The sequence below is a fragment of the Furipterus horrens genome, unplaced genomic scaffold, assembly GCF_987537825.1.
Source record: "Furipterus horrens unplaced genomic scaffold, mFurHor1.1.pri manual_scaffold_1, whole genome shotgun sequence".
In the NCBI taxonomy this organism is placed as follows: domain Eukaryota; kingdom Metazoa; phylum Chordata; class Mammalia; order Chiroptera; family Furipteridae; genus Furipterus; species Furipterus horrens.
Window position 1 is genome coordinate 89,189,369 of NW_028327171.1, and position 25,788 is coordinate 89,215,156.

At 35.4% G+C, this 25,788-nt stretch overlaps 1 protein-coding gene across 2 annotated transcripts in view; it reads left to right on the forward strand.

Moving 5' to 3' along the window:
- Positions 1-25,788, forward strand: part of ALCAM (activated leukocyte cell adhesion molecule) — a 210,949-nt gene that overhangs the window by 146,125 nt on the left and 39,036 nt on the right. The window contains exons 2-6 of one of the 2 annotated variants that reach the window (XM_090276275.1): positions 10,831-10,931; positions 14,576-14,795; positions 20,490-20,554; positions 21,766-21,853; positions 22,325-22,504. In XM_090276275.1, the coding sequence (XP_090132401.1) occupies positions 10,831-10,931; positions 14,576-14,795; positions 20,490-20,554; positions 21,766-21,853; positions 22,325-22,504 (654 nt within the window). Of the gene's footprint in view, positions 1-10,830; positions 10,932-14,575; positions 14,796-20,489; positions 20,555-21,765; positions 21,854-22,321; positions 22,505-25,788 lie in introns of both variants that reach the window. The other variant, XM_090276283.1, reaches the window with a different exon arrangement.

The following is a 25,788-nucleotide window of genomic DNA, read 5'->3' on the forward strand; positions in this document are numbered from 1 at the left end:
GTATTACAATTGGCACAAGTTATTAACTGAAATTTTCTGTGAAAACAATGATGATCTTAGCTAAAAGTCTTTTTGATATATCTTTTCTAAGACATTTTGAGAAATAGTTAAACTATTAGAAATTTGTTTGGGTATTTGGAAGCATTATCAAGGAGAGCCTTAAATTTCTCAAATCAAGAGGTCTTTTGGTTGTATGGCATTAAATTATTTGCAGAAAGCAAATTTAATAATGTCACAATAACTATGAACAAAGTCTTTCTAAAGGCAGACTCTAGTTTCAATTCCAAAAGTCTCCATTACTTCAAATGATGCAATTAAGATCTTTGTGAAGCATTGTGCCTGCTTTCCTGTTGATAGTGTTTTAAAGAATACAGTACAGTTATTGTTCTTGCAAAAAATAACTGAACTGTATTCACAATTTCAATACAATTTATGTTAAAATATACAAGAAAATGTAAGTTTTGCCATTTAAATAACACTGATACTCTTCAACAGTTAAATCTGGAAGTCATGCTCAGAAAATATGCAGAGCAGTGGAAGTATTCATTTTTCCTTTGGATTATTTTAACCCAGGAAATGTTCAAACATTTATTTCTACTACTTACCTCTTTTGTTAAGCTAGTTCTCAGTCGAAGTCCTCAGGCTGGATACAGACAATGTAAGAACAAATGCAGGAAGAGGAGCAGAGGAAAATAATATTTTGCTTACTATCTTTCTTGTATTACATTGTATTGGTTAATTGTCTGAGTGGAGAACACTCCTAATATGAGCATCTTAAAAACACAGCACCAAATCCTAGATAATTAGGAGCAGTATGATAGTAGATAACACTCGTTTTATGAACTTCAACTAACATGTTATTAATTACATAAATGTTTTTAATTTTTATGATAAGCAAACTATCTAGCATAAAGGAAAATATGCAGTCTTATGTTTAGTCTTCTTCACTGTGAATATCTACTTTAAAATAAAATATAGAATATTATTCTTTCCATATACAAAATTTAAAATTTGTAGTTTAATGTGTTTGCCCTATATCCCCTTACTTCCCATGAATGCACATGTGTGCGGGTGCGTGCGTGCGCGCACACACACACACACACACACACACACAGCATTAAATGTTTTTATTTAAGCTTGTTGCTGCAAAAAGACCAGTATTTTGGCATGTTGACACTGACCCCATAACCTAGTCAAAAATTCATCACTAAGGAATGATGGCATGGTAAATACAGAGGTCAGCTGTGGGACAAATGTGTGGGAATCCCAGTCTCATCACAACAAAGAATGTGAGGAGAGTTGCCAAAGAAACTTTAAAGTTGGTGCTTTTTGTAACATTTCAAAAAGTCTTGATCTGTGCGCTGTCTTGCATGTATGTTATATGCCATTAAAAATGTTTTTTTAAAGCAAAAATAGCTTTTTTTGGACAGTTTTAAGATACTGATTTTTATCACCATAGTGTTTCTCACCCTCACCTTCTTGGATTCCTTAGAATTTCAAAAAATAGCATATGTCTTTCTGGAACACTAAATGCAGAGAACAGAATATGGGCTGTGAGGATATGCTCTTGAGAATTCCTTTCAATATAGTGCAGTGGGGCTTTATTTTATTCATTATTCTTGAGCTCCTGCAAATGGTGCTGCAACAAATTTCAAAATGAGGAAAATGTAGGCTTCTCCTTCAAATCGGTTGAAGTATAGTGGAGTAATTAAATTGACAATTTTCCCCATCTTTGAAGAGAAATTAAATTTTAAGTATATATAAAGTTTAAATTCCACGAGAGCAAGTTTATCAGATTTGATTTGTTTGTTTATTACTGCTGGATTTCCCACCCTGGAACAGTGATTGGCACAAAGTAGGCATTCAGTCGTCGTCGGCAGCCGTCCATCTCGAGAGACGATGGTGTAGCTTCTTAAGAGTCTATCTGCACCGCCGAGAATGGCTGTGCAGTCCGACTCGGGAGTGACATCGTATCTGTCTCCTCCCGTGTTGAATCGACATCTTGCGATGAAGCTGAAGCTACAGAGCCTGGGCAGGGTGATATGGAGGGTCTGCTGTTGCCCATGCAGCAGACCCCCCTCTCTTCGCAGCTGAAGGATCCAAGGGAAAGACAGAGTCAATACAGCTTGGCTTCAGGTGCGCCGCAGGAGTTGCCGGTGTTGACTACAACGTCAAACCGCCTTAGGGACTCCAGCTCCGGATTTTCTGTCGGGGTTTACTCCCTTAGCCTTTCCCCTGGAGAGGTATGCCGCAAGGCAGCGGAGGTTTTTTGGAGTCAGAGTTTTCCTTCTCTGATGTGCCCTGACTGGAAGATCGAACCAGCGACACCTAGCTCGCAGGCCGACGCTCAATCCACTGAGCTAAACCAGCCAGGGCCAGGCATTCAGTACTCAATAAATTAATGAATAATAAAAATTATATATATTGAATGTAGAGAGAAAAAAAAGAAAATATATTTGGCTCTCAGTTCTTTTCAAAGGGTTCATGTATAACATTGTGTGGATATACACTTAATTTTATTATTCCCATATTAATGAACATTTAAGTTACTCCATTGTTTTAATGTTGAAAATAATGCTATATTATATTTGTATATAATTGTGCACTTGTGCAAAAACTTTTGTAGGATAGATTTCCAGTGGTAGAATGACTGGATACCATCAAATTTGAAGAAATGGAGTTTGCCTTAAAAGAGGAGATCATGTGTCAGTGCCTGTACATGGTCATTGGCTATGACGCTCTGCTAAAGTAGTACTTATCTTTCCATCTATAGAAACTTTTATTTAGTGTTTAAGAGAAGTGAAATTTCTTCCAAGAAGCCTTTACCAGTATCCTCAAGCTCATTGTTGGGATTCTTTTCTCTGCATTCCATAAGTTCTATTCAATTTAGAAGGAAACTTAAATATTTTATTTTTTGTATAATGTTCTCTTTGACAATCTGATGGGAGCTTTGAATTCTCTTTACATAAAATAAATATTTTTTATGCCACAGTTTTGGGATTTATCCATTAATTTAGAGGAATCATAGATGCCCTTGAGTTCATTTATGAACCCCAAGTTAAATTCTAACAAGCACAGTAGAATCTGCACATTTGCTGATTTAAAGTTTATGAGGCATCTCTCAAAAATAAAAATAAGCATCTACAACTTAATTCTGTTGCTTTTAAATAATTTTTGAATAGAATTTTTGCTTATAATTTAAAGTAGCTCCAAAAGGAATCTAAATGCTAGTGCTGATGATGAAAGTAAAGAGATCTAACAATTTACTATTGCATTTTATTAGGGAAATTTTATTTGCATTTATGAATTTGGGGAAACTGCCAGCCTTAGGATATACTCCACATAAAGACCAAATATTTAGTATGTAGAAATTGCTATAATTGAAGAAATGGAGTTTGCCTTGAAAGAGGAGATCAAGTTCAGTGCCTGTACATGGTCCCTGGCTATGATGCTCTGCTGAAGTAGTACTTCTCCTTCCATCTACAGAAACCTTTAGTGTTCAAGATAAGTGAAATTTCTTCTAAGAAGCCCTTATCAGTATCATCAAGCTTATTGTTGGGATTCTTTTCTCTGCATTTCACCCCACTTAGATAATCTATTAAGCAGAGCATATGTATTTCATCACATTTCTTGAGGAATAGGCCTCAGTATTCTTTTTATGTGTTTTCCCTGCAAAAAGCACCTAGCAGTGAGCCTGAAGTAAATGCTCAATAAATAGATGATGCATAATTGAATGTATAAATAAATTATTTTTGAGATGGGCCTTAAAGGAAATATAGAAATTCAGCCAGAGCCTAAGGAACAACGATAAAATGAAGGAGAGACGGGGAAAGCCTACACTAATTGGGAAGAATTGTGACTTATCCAGCCTCATAGATTATTCCATGCTTATAGGATAATGGCCTATCAGGAAATGGTAAATTGAGAAGATAGTTTTCAAAACAGTAGTGCAAATACTGATATGCTATTTTAAACTTTGTATTGTAAGACATAAAATGGATTATTACATTGACCTATACTTTAAAAAATTTGAATAGTTTGAGCATTACAATACACCAAATTTCTAAAGGAGTAAAGAGCATATATCCTAATATGTATTTCTATGTAAGAGCAGTATTTTATAACATCATAAGATGGTCCTTTTCCCTCAAAATGTTATTGCACAATGGCCTCACCATTGTATTTAAGGCAATAATGTAATGCATTTATAGAATTATAGGAACTTATGGGAGAAAGAGACAGGAGTAATTACTTATTTTCTTATTTGTATGGATTATTAAGTCATACCTACTTTATGATATATGACCCTTTGAAAGGCAGTGCAGAAAGTAAATGTTAAACAAATGTATCCCTACTTTAGATTCAGTGGGGACACAATGGCCTCCAACTATCCAAGTTTATTGACAGGAAATTGAAAAAGAAAAAGAGAGGAGAAAAACCCTTTTCTCATTTCTCGACATAATGTTAGATTCTATCAGATGTCTTCCACCACCTGTGTCCATTCTAAATTACTTGGGAGTTACAGGCCCTTGCAATCCACAACACACACACAGACACACACTCACACACACATACACACGCACGCACAGTCTCACTTGTTTTATATCACATGGCCTTGACAAAAATCTTGAACTCTTGTTTAATGCAAAAAAGTATGGGAAGAACTGTGAGATACCTTTGTGTCACTGAATCATAAGATCACAGTTTTGGAAGCTATACTTTAAAGCCATCTACTTCTCCTATCAAAAAGACTATGAAATATTATAATATTAAATAAAATGTCATATATATATAGTTTAGAAAGTACATATAGCATGTATAATTTGTGCCTGAGTATGGCACATGAGTTAGACTTGTTAGATAGACTGTGTCTTGAAATTTCTCAAATTCTTAGAGCCAGGAATCAATGCCCCTATATAGTTTAATATAAGATATTTTGTGAGGAAAACTAATTTGAATTTGATAATAACAAAGTGTTATTATGTGCCATTTCTGGCTCCATCCTTTCATTCATATTCAGTGCTACTGAATATAGCTTAGCCCTACACTAAGATTCTATTTTGTAACAAAATCCCTTTATGGGAAATCACAGTCTTATTGAATGAAAGAAGCCAGTGGTTGAAGATCTTAACCAGTGGAGTGGTTCTCAACTAGAGGAGAATTTGGGGGGCCATTTTCTCCCAGGGTACATTTGTCATGCCATGAGATTTTCTTGTTGTCATAACTTGGGGAGGGTGCTATTGGCATCTCATGGGATTGGGCAGGGATGCTGCTAAACACACACAGGACAGCCCTCCATGATGGGGCTGAGAAGCACTGCTATAAACTGATGTTACAAAATATTTATATGTTTTAGTTATAATTGTACATATCTTAATTTATTAATAAAGCATATAGGGACATTATTAGCATATTTACCTGTCAAATTCAGCAAGATAAATATGAAAGTAACTTCTAACAATAACTTTCTTATTTCTACCTACTTCCTCTCCAACAATTATTTTGCACAGATAAATTTCTCTAAAATTTCTATAGAACTGGAAGTTATTTCTTATAAGCTCTGAGCCCATTGTAATTATGAATAACTCTTCTATGGCACTTAACAGGGTTGCAGACCTAAAAAAAATATTTTAAGATTGATGATGCTATTAAAATATTAATGAAATAAAAAATAATAAGCCATGATCAATTACACCTTGTAAAAATATACTCTTTATTTTTATTCTATTTTCTGTGCTGTTCTCCACTTGAAATGTGGTTAGCAGATTCTGAATTTGAAGTCACCTCAACTCCAATGTCTATGCTAACAATTCAAAATGAATGATTACTTGGAACTTGAAAGTCCTTAAGAATCAATTTATATAGAAAAAGTATTTCTCACAGATGTAGCCAATATTATTATATTTTTATTATTTCAACTTGAAATAAAAAGCATTCAACTAATTTCAATTTTTTTACCAGAGTTTGTTTCAATGCCTCTTTAAGTTATTTGCTATATAAAATGTACAACCACAGCTATTTTGTATTTTGTGACCACTTGCCTGAGAATCTATGTATCAGAATTATTTGGTCAAGAGATTTTCCTTATGCTGTGATTTTCCCATGTATTTTCATTGACTTCTCCTGTGTAGGCTTTCTAGTTCTATTGTTCTTTACCTTTAATTAATAACTCTTCATAAAAATACTTAAATGATTTTTCACATCTTCTCAAATCTAACATGTTTTTATATTTTATTTTATGCCAGGACATTTTGATAGGAACAGTAGTATTAGTAATTTATGACAATACCTTAAATTTATAGAACACATTTAATACAAAAGAATTCTAGCCTATTTTAAAGTATGACATATGCATGTACACTTAGATATAACATGTACCACATAGAAATGCACATGCTTGCACACACACACATTTCTTCCACTTTTCTATTTAACCTCTTTGAGGAAGGATATCATAGGAATTCTACTCATATATTTGCAGTAGTGTCCAATAATCTCTAAGCTACAAAACCATGAATAATTTAGCCAACTAATATTACAGGGAGAAAAGTGAAGGGGAATTCTAGTAAGCCAAATTTAATTCAGACTTGGCAGTTCAAAGATAAAATCTCTTCTATGAAAAGTAGAAATAGAATCTTTGTGTTGATGGGTACTTTGAGCCTCACTGACACTTCATTCAAAGACAGACATCTTTAGAAAATCGGGATGGTAATTCATCACCAAATCACAGTTGTTTTTGTGGCCATATCATCCCTAAGGAGTTAGAGAGAGGAGCTTTTCCCCAAACATTTGCTCTTTCTCTCAGGTGAGAGTCAGTGTACACTTACCAGAACAGGAAGGTTGATGATTTTAACAAACTTGAAAGTTATTTTAAAGTCATCATGGTTGTGGCCCTAATTTTGTCCAACTGATTAGCATTCATTCTGTCCTAGGTCTCTGGACCACTGCTTCTGTTTGTAACTGCTTGCCTGTTACCTGCTGGACTCATTCTTGTCACGTGCCATATTTTCCTTATGTTTATTATGCCCTGAGGAGTCCTGTCCTGGCTAATTTTGGATGTCAAGCTGTCATTTAAAAATCCAGTCCATGAATCTTTTAAGTAATTTCAAAATTATTTTTGTTTTAAATTACCCTTAAATTATTGTGATCATCACAAGTAAGCACAAGGCATTTATTTCATAGCATCATTTGCAAATCACAGAGCACAAATAATCCTTAATTTCTCTTGAGAGGAATATTTCCTCCTGTAGTTTCATCCATGAACTCTTACAAAAATGTTTGCTTTGTGTTATTTCTCTTTTAAAAAGAGAGTAACATCCAAGCACAAATCATGTTTTCTATGCATCAAAGACAGTATGTAATAGCCTTGAGAGTTTATGGTACGAATAAGAATTCTCAAAACCCCAGTGTTATCAACTCCTTCCTGATTTTCTAAAGTTAATCTGATAATCAAAATGGCAAGGATTCCACAATGTTTAAATGAAAAGTCATCTTATTGGATACCCATTGGATGCCAGGAACTGCTCCTGGACATGCAAAGACTGAACTTATATGGTTCCTTCCCCATTTTAATTTCACTTTCATCAATAACACATTATGGACTTCAAATTCATAGAGCTTTAAAATTTATAAAATTATCTGTATATATAGAGAGAGTACATTAAAGTTCTCTAGGGAAGATAAAAGAAAAATATTTTGAAAGAAGTAGCATAGCATTAAATTTTGGGAAAAGGAATTTTCTTATTTCTCTGTATATCTGGCAAAGGATTTACTTCATTGGTACCAAAGCTCTATAAATTGCTTTCACTTCTTGACCAACCGTGGGAGCATTGTCAGTTGTCAAAAAAAAAAAAAAATGTGTCTTTATAATGATAAGAGATCATTATAGATGTGTGTCCTGCCATGACCTAAGGTATAGATCCAGATTATCTTTGAGTAATTACATGTCCAAGTACCTTGCTATATTCTGATGAAAAAACAAAACATTAAATCACCAAATGGTTTCCTTGGCATGGCTGCCTGCCCCTATGTAGTGCATGAACAGATCTTAAAATACATGACAGAAGGTCCATATTTAGAAGCCAAAGTATTATAGAAAATAAATACTGTAATGTAAAATAAAGCAATTTCTTAACTCCAATTAGTTTGCATGTCTAAACCTTCACAAATTTTATTTTTATAAGGCCAAATAGATCATCTCTTTATTTACAGGCTTAAACTTTTCTATGGTTTTAAGTTAAAAGGAATTAACGTTATAGCATGTGGAAGACTAAACAATTTAAAAATTATTGAGCTAATTTTTTTATAATACAAGAAACTGAACATACAACAATTTTAATAAGTCTCTTGTCTCCAGTAGCAAGTGAAAACCACATTCTCATGGATTATATTTTGTACTCTTTACTTTAAAAATGCTGGAAATTAGTTATTATGGGACATAAATACATAAAATTTGTGTTCTTCATAGTGATTTTGTTCACTGGAGCAAAAAAAATTGGCTTAGAAAGTAGCTTCGTCAACTGATAGAAATTTCAAATAGTAATTTTATTTCCTATCTTTATTTAGGAAGGTTAATGATTTTTATTCCAATATGAAATTTTGTATGTGTTGTGATTGATGGTTAATAATGAAATATGGTATTCACCCTGTCCTGTTTCTTCATAAAGTCATAAGGTGGCCTTATTTATGTATTGCACATTGCCTTAGCTTTGCACTTCAGCACCACCTGGTGGACAAAATATCATTTTCTTCTCTACAGTTCAAGTAAGTCCCTTCCCTATGTATCCAATTATAACATATAGGTATTTTAATTATAAAAGTATCTACTCTTAAAGATTACTGTAAATAATGAGGTAAAATTTTTTTGAGCTGTTTTCTAAGTTAACTATTGACAGTTAAATGTCTGAGGTTTTAAAAACTTCATTAATATATATGGATTTGAATAGTCTGGTATGTACATATGGAAAAACTGTGGGGTTTTCTTTTACAATTTAATTTTTTATCATTTGGTAAAAATGATAAAATGTTTTTCTCAATAAAGAATTAAATAAGACTGAGAAGCTTTAAGTGCCTTAGTTGCAAATTATGGTTGTTTAAGTTAGATTGTCTTCCAAAAATGCAGGATAATGACTTTGTAAATACTTCATGAAGAATTTTCATGCCACAAATTCTTGTGATAATAGTTTATGTAAAATTAAAATTAAAACTAGTATTTTAACCATTACTATTATAAAAGGCATTTTTCATATTTATTTCCCCCCCTCATAATTGAAATTTAGTGTGGTCTTATTTATTATTAGTTCTTAGTTTTTAATACTTAAAAAAATTTCCAGAAGATATCAGTATTTTCAATTGAAAAGTACAATTACATGTAAGGTTAGTTCTGGTGATTTAACACGTTAATCTTTGCCTAGTTTCACATCTCTGTAAAATATAGTGAATGTTTTTTCTATGAAATGCAGAGAAAATACACTCTCAGATTTCACTGTGTTCCTAAGAAATACGCTCATGTATTTCCTGATAAAACTGCAGGGGGGGCTGGGGGAGAGACGGGGGGGCGGGGGCTGTAAATTTTAATGTTACAACATTCAAAGGTTTAGTAGCCAAAAAAGAGCAAGAACTGATGATATTTATATAGTATATATGTTCTAGCTTCACACTTTTAGTATATAATTTAAGATAAAATTATAATAAATAACCTTCATTAAGATATGCTTCTTAAACTGAAGTTATTTGTATTAGACCCCCTCCCTCCCACCCCATAACCTCTTATCTAAGGCTTTGCTTTCTGAGACTTCAGTTACCCGCAGTCAACCAAGGTCAGATATTATTAAAGGGAAAATTCTGGGAAGAAACGATTCATAAGTTTAAATGAGGACCATTCTGAGTAGTGTGCTGAAATCTTGTGCTATCCTGCCCATTCTATTTTATTGTTAGTTATTGTTGTTAATCTCTTATTGTGCCTACCTACAAATTAAACTTTATTATAGGTATATACAGAGTGGGGCAAAAGTATGTTTACTGTTGTGAGTACACAGCACAGAGTTTATTCTTCTATTATTATTTATTAATGTATTATTTTCCATCTGAACAACTATAAATATACTTTTGCCTCATTTTGTATCGTCGGCAGCCGTCCGTCTCGAGAGACGATGGTGTAGCTTCTTAAGAGTCTATCTGCACCGCCGAGAATGGCTGTGCAGTCCGACTCGGGAGTGACACGGTATCTGTCTCCTCCCGTGTTGAATCGACATCTTGCAATGACGCTGGAGTGTCCTCTCCAGTGAAGCTGAAGCTACAGAGCCTGGGCAGGGTGATATGGAGGGTCTGCTGTTGCCCATGCAGCAGACCCCCCCCTCTCTTCGCAGCTGAAGGGTCCAAGGGAAAGACGGAGTCAATACAGCTTGGCTTCAGGTGCGCCGCAGGAGTTGCCGGTGTTGACTACAACGTCAAACCGCCTTAGGGACTCTGGCTCCGAATTTTCTGTCGGGGTTTACTCCCTTAGCCTTTCCCCTGAAGAGGTATGCCGCAAGGCAGCGGAGGTTTTTTGGAATCAGAGTTTTCCTTCTCTGATGTGCCCTGACTGGAAGATCGAACCAGCGACACTTAGCTCGCAGGCCGACGCTCAATCCACTGAGCCAAACCAGCCAGGGTACCTCATTTTGTATATATAGGAAAAATATATAATATATTTAGGGATTGTTACTATCATTGGTTTCAGGCATCTACTGGGGGTCTTGGAATGTATCCTCTGTGGTTAAGGGGAACTACTGTACTTTGTTACCTTAAGGAAACACTTAAAATCTTCTCTTTTCTCCCCTTCTTTCTAAGGCCTTGGATTGTATATTGTAAATTCAGCATATGGAGATACCATTATCATGCCTTGCCGACTCGATGTACCTCAGAATCTCATGTTTGGCAAATGGAAATATGTAAGTGTGACCCACCTTGGATTTAGTTAATTGCCTCTAGTTTTTGAAATAAAATTCCTCCTGTGAGCGAATGTGAATTTCAAATTAACATAATGGCAATATTCAATTGTGGTACAAATGTAGGAACAAACAATTCATGTGTTGGATAAGTCAGAAGAAGAATTTCTAAGTCTTACACAATGAACGCTATTTTAAAGTAAAGCTGATAAACACCTAATTCTTAGATCATATTAGTCTGAAATTTTCAACCTTAAGTATTTGAGGCAGAAGAAAAGGCAGAGTTCCAGAGTAAAATGAGTGGATGCAGGACAAGGCCTAGAGGAAGACAGCAGCTACATGCTCATGTTCTGGTCAGCGTGGCTATTGCTCAAGCCGGGTGCACCTGTCACCAGTGTGCCCAAATATTCATGCCAAGTTAATCAACAGTATTACAGGTCTGTTCCTGATGGTTCAGCCTTAGAACTGTGTGTATGTGGAAGGTCCTTTTTACATTTAACATTGTTGATTTTATCCATTTCTTGCAGATAGCAAAGTCATATTTTCTTGAGTATTAAGGTACAGATGGGTCTGGAAATGGCAGAGATACCCTGGTAGGTGGAAGTGAAGTGGTTAGGTAACATTAACTGACAAATTGTCTCACTTTAATTACCAAAACCAACAAAAGGCGTCTATGAGGCATGGTTTCCCAAAACTGCATCACATGAGACCCATGGTAGTTTGCAAGCTTTAAGTAGACATATGTTTCCCGAAACATAATGGCTCCTTGAAATATGGAAAGATATTTGAATAGGAAAAAGATTTGAAGGTCAAACAATTTTTGAAGTTTCTTTATTGCAACACTTCTCAGAACCTTTCATGTATTAAGATACATTATCTGATTTCTTAGGTGTATTTAACCGTACAACTTTTTTCCCTCAAATATCGACAAAAGCAAACATTCTATAGAACACACTTTGGGAAATATACTTAAGACTGTACCTGAAGGGTGGAATAACATATTCTTTTAAAATATGGGTTCTGAAGTCAGACTAACATGTTACACCACGCTCACTGTGGGATTCTGGACAGTGAATGAATCCCCATTTTCTCATCAGTACCATGAAATAATAAGAATAATCTTCCCCATGGTGTTATGCGGGTTAATGAAATAACTCATATAAGAACACTTACAGAATGCTTGGCAGGTGACAGTTGCCACGAAAAAGGAATGCTGTTATGACAGAGTGGCTGTGAAGCTCGAAGCACTCTGTGTGCGAGGGGCGCGCGGAAGGAGAGCAGGGAGGAGAGGCGACCTAGCGCTTCTCCGTGCTCGCTCCTGGTACCCAGCTCACATCCAACCATTTCTGGTTCCCTGTACAAGTGGACATACGACCTTACAGCCTACAAGGGCAAAGTCTATTCACACGCCTAAAATTCCTGCAGTCTGGAGACAACCACATAATTCACCTGTTGAGTCAAACTTACTGCCAAAATAAATAGAACACAGATGGTGAACGCTTCTGTGATCGCAGAGTTTTCTGAGAATAACCCAGGGATTAATTTTCACCTGAACTGAACTGGCACAACGGTAGTGGAAACAAACAAAATTGTTGATTAAGTAAAAAGCTTCAGTGATAAACTGATGAGATACATTTTATGCACCGTGTGCTCTAAAAACTGTTGATTTGCAGACCTAGCTCCGAGCTCTAATTTCATGTAAACTGAAAGACAAATGGGAGGTTTGGAAAGAGGGAAAGGGAGTAAACATTGAGGAAGGGTGGATCATCTATCCCCCTACTGTGCAGTAATCTCTCAAAGAGTGGAGATCCTAGCTCTCTGTGCACCCCTTTGCACCCCACTCTCGCCACCTCTTCACCAGTGTCTGCCTCAGTGCCTGGTATGGACATGACATCTAATGGTTGTGGAGAGTGGTACAAGGTAGTCCTTAATGGAGCCAGACTGCTGAGCTCCAGTCTTGCTTTGCTGAAGAACACAAACTAGCTGGGCTTTGGACAAGTTATTTAAACAACTGTCTCCAATGTCTAGTCTGTAAGTGGCACTAATATCATAACCCTAACATACAGAGTTGTTATGAGTATTAAATCAATTAATGCATGAAAAGCCTAAAGAAAGCACATTGTATACAGTTAAGTACTCAAAACTTAATAGCTATTATTTATTGCATAAGTGAATGAACAAACAAATTTTAGGTACTGGTATAACATATTCCTCTCAATGAGTAATGATTTAGGGCAAAGATTTGTATTGTAAATCTGTGAAAAAATTAAAAGATTTAAGGAGAATATTTGAGGTATTCATATATTCAACCAACTGAAACTTTTGATGTCCAAGATTAGCTTAGTGGTTGTATTCGTGTGGGCCCCTATAACAAAATACCATAAACATGAACTTATACAACATATTTATTTCTCACAGTTCTGGGGGCTGAGAAGTTCAAGATCAAGGTCCTGGCTGGCACAATTAACTCTAGGTAGGGCTCCTCCTCCTGAATTGTAGGCAGCTGATTTTTGCTATGCACTTCTGAAACCTCTTCTTTGTGCTCTCATGGAGGGACAGACACCCCCCCCCCCATGTCTCTTCCCCATCTTATAAGGACTCTAATCCCATCACGAGGACATCTTTGCCATGACCTCACCTAAACCTAATTACTCTCAAAGGCTCCATTTTGAGATGGATTTGGTGAGGACCTGAACATTTAGTCCAGAACTGTAATAAATAACCATAGTTTTTAAAATGTAGCACCTTAAAATTTGCCATGCACTTTAAAATGTTTTATCATGTTTTATTTTCTCAAAGGTCTCGTGAGGTAAATATAAGAGAGGTTTTCCCAATTTTAAGTTAAAATTATTAATAGGTAAGAATATTCTTATAGGAGCAGAGGCAGAAATTAAATATATGTCTCAGTGCTTTTGGCGTAGCTATGTATGCCCAGGTTATATTTTATTCTGATAATAAGCTTTTATATTAAAGCCCTTTGAGCTAAGTTTTATGATTCAGGTAGCCAAACTATGGATTTTAGTGATTAATATGATTCTGTGGCTAAATGGACATGATTGTTTCACAAGGACAAATACTGTTTTTTCCATGAAGAATCATTAAACTATGTTATGAGTAAAGGTCAGCTGTGTCAGTTTTGGCTGAAACTGAAAGGTATGGACATTTAAAGTATGTGGATTCAGGTAATAAATATGCAAAAGAGAACGGCCCAGGAATGCTAAATGAATTCTTGCAGCTCCAGTGTACACTTGCTATGATGGTTAGCTGAATATCACTTTCAACATTTGTATATTCATTTACATCTATTTTTTCCTTTATATTAGACACAAGGCCAGCTCTTGTCAGTTTTAAAGCAGTCATTAATTCTGCCCACCAGGTGCAGGGAAAGCTCAGAGTCCTAGAGCTTTGCCCTTTCCTTTCCAGATATTTAAACTGATACCCGGAAAAGAATGCACAGCTTTTCTTATGAAGCATAATTTTCTGTACCCAAAGACTTATGTGAGTCTTGTATCCAAAATTATTCTTCTTGGCCACAACTATAAGTATTGGTAGAAGAATATAGCCAACAAAATGTCATTATTCTGAATGTGATCCTGAAACATTTGAATATGCTTGTTTTTAAAATGTATTATTATTTTAATTTTTAGGAAAAGCCCGATGGCTCCCCGGTATTTATTGCCTTCAGGTCCTCTACAAAGAAAAGTGTGCAGTTCGACGACGTGCCAGAATACAAAGACAGATTGAGCCTCTCAGAGAACTACACTTTGTCTATCAGTAATGCAAGGATCAGCGATGAAAAGAGATTTGTGTGCATGCTAGTGACTGAGGACAATGTGTTTGAGGCACCTACAATAGTCAAGGTGTTCAGTAAGTAGTCTGCACTGTAACTGCTAAGTGGGATTGATGGCTGGTACTAGAAAATGTTCTTGAGAAAGAAGACTGAACTCTCTGTAGTGTCTCCACAGCAGTCGTCTATGTGAGGGGATTTCTAGCAATCTTTATTCCCATGCATGCTGTCAGTGAAGAAAGCCAAAACCCCAAAAATTCAAATAGGACTTTTGCAGTGAGGGAGTAAAAGAAAATTCTCTGTTCTTTTGTCAGGTATCATTTCCTGTTATATGAAGGACTACTAAGTGAAAATTGGCACATGATCTTAACCTTTCATTGACATATACAAACAAATGCTCTGTGATATGTACATAGATACATGATATGTACACATAATCATGTTGTACATATATATCTATGAGTAAGCAGGCCATATAAAATTGAATTTTGATGTATAAAAACTACAATACAGGAAAACCTAAACTATCTTGTGATTTTGAGATCTAAGCTTTATAAATGTGTGTGTATAAACTATGCCCCCACACATATATCCTAACTCTAAATGCCTGCTGATTTATTTCTTCAAAGTGTTCAGTTGGTTTATAAAATTGCTCTAAAATAATAAAGTTTACCATATTCTGAATGCATATGTGGAAAACAAGAAAGGGAAACACAGAGTAGGGTTAAAAGAAGAGAAGAGTATAGGAGACACTGCAGTATCTACTATAGTCATTATGGCAAGGCTACTTTGCCTAATAAATAATATATAGTTAAAGTTACTGTGCAAATAGCTATGCAAATGAGTGACTGGAGAAGTTCTAGTCAAATCATTTTATCTTTTAATATTCAAATAAAAAGTCCCACCTCTGTTACATCGTAATATTTTAGAAAATACTTGGAGAAAAATAGTCTCAAATGTTTCAGAATGCCAGTCTTTTTTAATTAGGGAAGAAAGTGTCACTTCAGTTTGTCCCTCTGCTTTCTGATGACTTGACAGCACCTAGCAACTATTAAAATAAGTAGAGAAGAAAAAACCCAGAGGGCTTTCCTACTACAGCAAGAAACCATGGATTTTTCCCATTTCTCTTGTCATAGACAATGCAACTAAGTAGGGCCGTCCCTTAGGTATTTGTATGGACTTCACAGTGGCTACGGGCTCATGTCATGGATTCAAAGAGTGCTTATCCTATCAGAGGAAACCTTGTTCTCAAGAAGAAACTCGTAAAAGCTTTTTACATGTTTCAGTTGGTTACTTTTCAGCTTAAAAACCATCCACTCTTCTTAATTATTTTAGGAATCAAACCAAATACCAAGTGTTTATAAGTCATGCCTCTTCTATTAAACACCCCAAATAATCTGAATCCTGCATTTGGCAATGTCTCATATGATGTTTTTGATGTTTTTTTTTTTTTTTTTTTCTCTTTCTTTTGTTTTATTTCACTCTGGTGTCCTTAGTAAGATGGATGGTACACTGCAAGGGAGACTCTGTAAAGGAGCAACAGAAAATTTTTAAATAGGCCATGATGTAATAAATATAAGCACATATCAAGAATGTACCACACTAGGTACTGAGATTAAGTCATGGCTCCCTAAAGGTTATATATAATGATTTGGCATTGCCAGGTTTCTTTTCGCTAGGTTAAAATGATCAAATCTCAAGATAGTATACTAGAAAGTTGAGAAAATTCAGGTTGTTCCATTTGTGACCATTTTAAGGCTATACTCTAAAAAAAACACGATACAACAATATGAAAAAAAGATGTTGTTGGTCTAATTAGATCAAGTGTGTAAGCCATTTTGGAATACGGTGGATTTTTATGACTGTCACAACAAACTCACACCCGCATGCCATCAGCGCCCCACCCCCTTCTCTTTTGAATGTTGTTGAATACAAAGTGATTCTCAGAAACAGAATTTGCATTCCAGGCTCTGGGCCAGGGAGAATTTAAATACACAAGTTACACACTTTTGAAAATGGAGTTTTATACTAGGAACCATGGGACACTCCAAGTCTAATAAAATGAACAGCACAGCTCAAAGAAAATGTTTGCAAAAGCATATAGGGGCTTCACTTTCTTAAAAATAGTGAATTTACTTTGGGTCACTTTTCATGAAGCCAACAGCAGCTGTGACAGGGAGACTTTCATTTTGTGCATGTATATATTGCAGTCACTTAAGAGTTACTAGGCTCATCAATCAGCCCTCTGTTTCCTTCTGCCGAATCACCTAGCAACATGCAATGTGTGCCACAGAATTGAGTATGGTTAATGTGAGCTAATCCCAGATCAGCTTGCTGCAGAGGGTTGTCCTCATGGGCAAAGTCAAATTGCATTTATTCAAACTAGGAGCCATGACTGATGACTTTGTTACCTCTGAGGTAGGATTGTTTGTTTAGTTTTAATCTATATCTCAGATATGAGGTCATTTCAAAAAAGCAACCCAGATCAAAATAAATCACTAATATACCTTTTCTTCTTCTTCTTCTTTTTTCTTTTTATTTTTATTTTTTATTTTTATTTTTATTTTTTGGTAGTTGAATGGCATCAAAATCAAACTATTTGCATTTAGTGCACATTTGAAGCTAATAATACCATTTGAAATGAAGAATAGATCTTTAAAAGTTCCCCAAGATTTATCACAGTCATTCTGCAAAGGTCTTAGAAGTCAAATGGGTACCCAGATTGACAAGTGGCTTTCAGTGGCGTAATGGAAAAATCACTGAATTGGTCATCATGAGACCTAGCTTTGTGAATATGCTGCTAATTTCTGACCTTGAGCAAGTCACTTCACCAGTCTAGGGATACGAGTCCCTCCTCAAGAGTAAAATAAGTTCTTTGCATTAGATGACAGTTTTCCCATTGCGTTCCTAGGGTCCTCTTGAGGAACTAATGAAGAGAGCTGAGAAAGTGAGGAGCTGCCTCTGTTAGATTAGATAGATTACACCTTCTCAATAAGTTTTTTCATGATAATTTGTTCAGGGATAAGATGGGGCAGGGGAGGCAGAAAAGCTATGCCCCTTAAAAGCATTTGTAAACCACAAATCCAGGCTAGTCTGTCCAACCTCTGGTGTCTGTAGAGTTAAAAGCAAGACTTCCCGTGAAGAAGAGTCTGGTGTACACCTGGGCCAGCTCTTCTCTCTGTGATGGGCAGTGCTGGTTTGTGTCACACAGTTGTTTTAGAGCTTGCCTATGGGTGCTGTTCTCAGTGCTCTTATCAGAATTGAGCATTCCTCCTCCTCCCTCCCTGTGAAATTTAGTCAACCTGCAAAATTTTTTTTAATGAAGGAAGCAGAGAATGACCTTTTTAACGATTGTGACCTATATTGTGTATTTCATTTTGATTCTTTAAATATAAAATAATACCTTTCCCATCTATGAGGAAAGTAAACTATTTCCATGCTTACAATGGTTTACTTAAAGTACATCAGGACTCATAAGGGGTGGTTGTTGACAAAGTCCTGAGAGAAGCACTCTAGAGTCAGTGTAACAGTGCACCTGCCTTTTCTTGCTCTCCTCCCACATCAGATTGAGCTATCCTCTGTGTGGTTTTGATAACAACACTTACCTTGTGGTGATACAGAGCAGTTTTGCATTTATCACTCCATCCTCACTTGGCTGTGAGACCCTTGAAAAAATTATTTTAATAACGCAAAAAAGTTAGGGCATGACTTTATCTTTCAGTTCTGTACTTGGTTATGAATCTTCGAATTATATCAAGACATAATTCATGTAAAGTTTTTTAAACACTTTGGAATCAATATGCAATTTTGTTAAAATAGTACATGTGTCCTCTTTTATGGTCCTCCAACTAATACTCATTGATTGTTACAAGCTAATATAAGAGAAAATTACATACAGAATATATAGTGAATATAGAGGGTTTGAAACAAAAGTGTAAAGAGAAAATAACTCAAATAAATGCAATAGGTATTACCATTACTTTCATAATACCCACTGTGACCCCCTCTTCCAAATGCAAAGATGAATAACAGTATAAAGAGAAATAATCTTTAAGCATTCTTTCATCAAGTTTCCTTGGATTTGCTATAGTCTCATTTATTGAAATAAAAGTAAATTTTAAAAAATATTAATGGAAGTTGGTCCTTTACACAGGCCAAGTGTTTATGACCTGACATACATTGATAAGACATCACAGGGTTTATAAGACAAAGGAGAGAAATATATGTATTCTACATGAAAGGAGGTATGTGCCCAACTGTTTAGGTATATGATTTAGTGAACTAAAATGTAGTGGAACTGCCTACTTACATTTTGTATTAAGAGCCTTAATTTTTTTAGAGGATTTTTAAAATCCCTCCATGTATTTCAGGCATAGATACCCCTGAAGAAGAAACAAAAACACATTTTTCTTAATTTTGACTCCTGAGTAACCTCAGAGAGGTGTTACTAAATTACTGATTTTAATTCCCAAAGGATTTTAGCTTACATACTTAAGCCCCAAGAATTTTTATTATGTTTGACTATCTTGGTTGCAGCCCTCTTTCAAATGTATTGTATTTGCATTAAAACATAAATTCTGAACAGAATATATGTGTTATATATTTTGCTTATAGTCTTGGTGATAGTCATTTTGCTATGCCAAAGACTTTCTGGGTAGGTAATGGTCTGGATAGATAACATTTCTGATAACTGAATTCCAAATTGAATAATAATTATGCAAAATCCAATTTTGTTTAGTTTGGTAATCAAAATTATAAGTATTGGAATGTTAAACAATAAGACTATAAAAGAAAGAATAGCTGGTTATTTTTATTTGTCTGTTTATATGAGAAAAGAATGATTCTGCTGCATGTGACTCATAGAAGTCAGTGCCAATGAGGCAATATCCATTTTCTGTAGACTAATTTTTAGAGCTAATTAAAAAGTTAAAAATTCCATCACTGTTAGAAAACTAGCAGCTAAGAATAAAATTATTTAAAATACACTTAAATAATACCTTGTTGCTGAAATTTTTAATCAGTTCTTCCTGAAGCCTCTATTAAAATTTATGCTTACATAATTTCCTATATTTAAAATGCTTTTGTTCTTGATCTCAGGTTCCAAATTTGAAAGATTTCACTACACTTATAGTTTTGTGATGTGACTTCATTTAAAAGATATGGTTTGAGATACACTGGAAACTTGGGCCTCAGTATCCCTTGACAAACTTTGCATTTATTTGCTCATTACTTTAGAGCAATGATTCTTAAACTATATTGTGCCCAAGAATTCCCTATGGTGCCCGTTTAAAACTGTAGATTTATAGAATTTTCCCCCTAAAGATCCTGGTTCAGTTGGCCATATGAGGCTCAGAAATCTGCATTTTAAACAAGTACCCCTGTGGTTCTGATTCATGAAGATTCAGATCTTCACATAAGGAGTTGGAAGCTATTGATAGTGGACTTAGTAATCAATTAGAGATAATACATCCTATTTAGTGTATTAACCTCTGTTTCACTATTAAATCCATAGTCATTGTTTTTAAAATGTCCAGAAAACATTACTGATCATTTTATTCAAAGGAGTTATAAGCATTTAAAATATTTAACATAATATAACAAATATTCGAAAAGGGTGGACTAATTAGATTTCTTTCTTACATATTATATAGAAAATCTTTTCTACATGCTATTGCTTTTCTACTTTGAGAAAATGAATTATTTTTTATAAGCTAAGTCACAATATACTGTTTTTCGTTCATGTGTACTTAAAACCTTTCTCTACTTAACTTTAGAGCAACCATCTAAACCTGAAATTGTTAGCAAAGCACCATTTCTTGAAACAGAGCAGCTAAAAAAGGTAAGCACTCACTTTTGATTAATTGCCTTTATGTATCCTAGTATTAAATGCCTCAGACACCAGGACAAATAAGATAAACTGCCTCTTGTGTAGCTGGCAGTGTTGCAGGTGCCAGTCAGAAAGTCTGCATGAGGGAGAGCGAGGCACAGAGGGAGGTGATGCCATTACTGAATGGAGAAAAGGGAAGAGTGAAAGAGGCATGGCTTCCTTGTTTGAATGAACTGAATATTTAACAGAGTCATGAAAGATGAGTATATTTTCCCCAGACCAACAATTTGAAGTCATATGATGTAAAAGAGAATGACATTTTCAGGGAAATGTTGTTATTCGCATTGCTGGAACTTTGGGTGCTAAGAAAGTGGGCAAGAGAGTGAAGTAAGAGATAAATCTGGAGAGGTAAGAAGTGACTGGGTTATGATAGGCCATACACATCACAGGGAATTTGGACTTTATTCTACTGACAAATTACTAAAAAGTTGAAGTAAAGATGTGAGAAGATTAGTTTTGAAAGATCACATCAGCAGAAGTTTGAAGGGAGGTTGTAATGAAGGAGGGGCAGATCAAGAGTTCCATATTCTACCACATCAGTTGACCGATGATCCCATTTTCACTAGCTAAAATACCTCAATTTTCCATTGTGAGGGGGACAAACCAAGTCTGGAATTCTTTGCAGCAGATTAAATTTTTCTGCGTAACATTATTTTGTAAACACTAAATATTAAAGTTAAAACACATTTGAAGAAAAGTGGTGGTGGGCATTATGGATCATGGTGAGTATAGGTATTCTATATAGTCTGGAATGTATGTAGTATGAAGCTGGAGAGGCAGCCACATTGTGACACTGTTAATGATTCTTGCATACGCAGGTCTGCGAACTGTGGCAGTAGCCAATATTAATTCAATTGTGTTATTTTGTTAATGTTAAAAATGATGTCAAAATGAACTTGATAATGTTTTTCCATGAATGTGGTTTTATTAACAGGTGCAGCATCTATGGTGTGTTTTAAAATGAGCAGGGCCATCATTTTTAGCATAAAATACTGTTTTTATACAAGAGAATGTTTACTCAGTCCGTAGTCAGTGCTTGGGAAATGAATGAATGGGCCAGGAAAGCTTTGACGTAACTCTAAAATCCCCTGAGGATTCTGAGCTTCCCACATTGACAGTCACTGATGAAACTAAGGTAGTAATGTTTCCTCCTTATTTTGCAGTTGGGTGACTGCATTTCAAAAGACAGTTATCCTGAGGGCAACATCACGTGGTACAGGAGTGGACAAGTGCTGCAGCCCCTTGAAGGAGGTGGGTATGAAGTAGGCAATAAACTCAGATAGCCTGTTTTGACTTTCTGTAATGCAGGGATTTCCTAAACTATCCTACATCTAAATGTGTTGCCCTCTTTCTATCTGTGACTCCACTTTGTTACTTTAGGGATCCATTAAATCATTAAGTTATTTTTTTAAAGAGAACAACCACACACACCATTTTAGCCCTTGTGCAGAAGAATCAAGAGCAAAGAAAATTATTTCTGTATGTGACTTGTTTTAAAAGATAATTAAAGTGAATGGAAAATCAGATTCCAGGATTCTATTCTGTCCTTGCCTCTGATCCATGGTTTTGAAAAGGCATCCTACCTCACTACATGTCACTTTTCCCTCCTGTTAAATACATCGAGAAGGGCATAAAGGCATTGTGACATTTCATTAAGAATTGTGGAATTGTGATTTTCTGATGAAAGATCCTATCATTAGTGTTCTATATTTTCTTCAGCAGTGGTCATAATTTTTAAAAAGGAAATGGACCCAGTAACTCAGCTCTATACCATGACTTCATCTCTGGAGTACCAGACAACCAAGGCTGACATACAAATGCCATTCACCTGTTCTGTGACATACTATGGACCATCCGGCCAGAAAACACTTTATTCTGAACAAGCAGTCTTTGATATCTACTGTAAGTAACTCAACATATAATTGTTCAATTTTAATGCATTAGAAAAAAACATTCAAATGTTTATCAGTCTTTTAAGTCCCAATCCTAATGATCTTTGGATTCTACCTCCAGACCCCACTTCTACTCAATAGCAGCCTAATAATCACTTCCTCATTGAAAGACCTATACAATAAAGGCTTACATATCTTGTGTATCTTTCACTCTTTATTATTTACAAGCATTTTCCTGTATTCTGCTAGATGTTAAGTTCCTTAAAGACAAGATCTTTAACTTAGTTTTATCCCTTCTGTTTAGTCCTCAGCTATGGCACACAGCCATAAACTTTATAGGAGTTCAAAATGCCATCTGATGTTTTTCTGAATGAATGACAGATGAATAGAGGCTATGACTGATGAGCCTTCTAGATAAGTGATTTCCATTTCAATAAAGAGATTTATTTTATTAATGAAAACAATTGCATAAGTTAAATAGGATGTTGTATTCCAAGATGTTTTGGTTAACTTTATTTCATAAATTTGAAACAGAATAGTAGGCTACAAAGGAAACTTCCTGATCATCTGGTCTAACTCAGTTATTTTACTTGGCAATAAAGTGAGGCCCCAAAACTTGTAAATTAGCTGTAGAAACTAGGTTAGAACCCTTTTCCCCAATGCTGTGCTCTTTCCTGTAAGAGAGGTGCCAAGATATTCTAATGATTAAGAGCAAACATGCTGGCATTCCAGTCCCCGCAGTGCCAATTACTGTGTGTTTCTAGAAGAGTAGCTTAAATACTCTAGGTCTCACTTTTCTTATCTCAAAATGGGAAAAATGTAATATTAATACTTAATTCATAGTGGAATTCTGGAGATTAAGTGAAATCACAGTTCTAATATAGCACACTATATAACATAAATGCTCATTATTAAGTACTATTGTCATATTACAAAATGATCATTATTAATTATTTAGGTAAGGGTATCATAGTGATATCTTTTTAGAAAAAGGCAAGAAATAATTTTATTATTTTTATATGCATCAAAACATTTTATAATACTGCCATAAGTTGTAGAATAACCTTGCTCTTCTGTATCTATTCTTGAGGAAAGGTATAAATTCCAGTTGAGCTTTCAGAGAGTTTTACCCACATACATTTCTATTTTGGTTCCATAAAGTATAGAATCTTATATAAGAACAAAACTGAAATTCCACTTGCCCTAATAATAAAGAGTCTTTTTGCCTTTAACTTTGCAATCCATTTCAACTTGATTTAAAAGCAAGGACTGAGAGGATTTCATCATGTACAGCTTATCTAAAAACCATCTATTATTTCTGTGAGTGAAGGAAGAATTCTGTCTGTTCAAAAATATTCGATTGGAAATAAACTATCTTGGTATTAGTGCAGGAGTACAAGATAGGAAAGAACATCATGATGAGTAATAAAGAATGGGAAACTGGCTTAAGAAAGAACAGAAGTGTATGTGAGTATCAGGCATGGGGAGTTGGGTAGGCAGAAAAGTCCTTGTCCTTACTGAAGGAAATTATTTTCCTGCGACTGGCTGTATGGGACGCATTTGGCATGGCTTTTGAGAAAGCACAGTGTATGCAGTACTGGGCTTCTTGGAGAAGACACAAAAGTATCTGAGATATAGTTCTGACACTTAAGGATTTGCTACTTCAATAGAGAACTAAGACACCTATTTCAGAAAGACATTGTCAATGCAACCGGTCTAAGTGCCACTGGAACTTGGCGAACAGTCCCTAAAAGCTCAGGTGCTCAAAGACAGTGATTGTCAAACTCTGGTAACAACATCACCTGAAAAACTTGTCGGTACACAGACTGCTGGGCCTTGCTCTAGCTTCTCATCCATTGGGTGCTGGTAGGAGCCCAGCACTTTGTATTTATAGCAAATTCTCTGGTGATACTAATGCTGCTGATCTAAGGACCACACATGGAGAAGCACTACTCCAGGCTGACATCAGAGAAGGAGGCAGCTAAAGGAAAGGACACAGAGCACATCTAAGAAAAAGGAATTTGATAAAGTCATCTTGAGAAAGTTGACCTAGTTCACTCCTTCCTTACCCTATTTAGTCAGTAAAGAATTGTTATAGGATCTAGTTCTTTAATCTTTGTGTTTATCTCATTTCTGCCTTCTGACACCGCATAAGGTTATACATACCATCATTCCTCATGGCCTGTATTTCTGTGACAGTATTCTAACTAGTGTTCCTCTTATTTACATACCCCAAACTATCCCCCAAGCTGCTGTCAGAAATATCTCTCTAAAACACAAATGTGACTATGTCATGGCTATGAGTAAAATTCTGTAATGACACCTTAGATCTCTGAGCTTGATCTTCACAGTCCTGACCGATTTCAACATGCCTTGAGTCTCCTGTAGACACAGTCCGGCACTGTCTCAAACTTCATTACTTCACTGTACCTACCACAGTCTATTCTGTTTTCCAGATACTTCCTATAAAATGCCACTTACATGCCTAACTATATGTTTTACTACCCCACTTTAGCACCTGGCAAACACCTACTTAATCCTCAAAACCCAGATCCAGAGTCAATTCCTACTAGAAGATTTCCAGTATCATGCATCTAAGCTACCAGTGGTCACTGTGCTTACATCATATGCAGTTTTTACATTATTATTGTCTTAAATGTTAAGTATGGTGTGATCAAAATGTGAAAGTTCATTGAAGGCAGGGACTGTGCTGCTTTCACCTTTATAACTCTAGCATTTAATACCTGCAGAAAATAAATATTAGCTAACAAATGAATAAATGACTGGACAGAAGGATAAAAGAAAAGATGGGAGAAAGACAAATTGAGTAGACTCTTGTTTATTTTGAAGGGGTATATACAGAGTTGTGAGATGAAAAATAGAAGCCAGGTCAAGAAATATTTATTTCACTCTTACATATTGGGAATGTGAGGGTTTTGAATATCATTGTAATAATCAAAGCACTACTTTAAAACTGATTTAGAGGAAGCGTACAGGGGTGGGAAAAAACAGGTTTACAATAGTTTGTATGGAAAATACAATAATTGATAAGTAATAATACAAGAATAAACTGTTTCAGGTCCTCACAACTGTAAGCCTACTTTTGCCCACCCCTGTATATGAAGGAGTAGAAAGTTTCGAGGTGAGAGACTGAATGAAGTTTGATGGTAGTGTTTTCAATGAAGGTTAATTTGAGCCTGGATTAGGGAAGTGTTAGTGGAAGAGAAGGGGAGAATCACATGCCAAGTACAGTAAGTACTAAATCATTAAGACGGGGTGATTAAGTCGATAAGG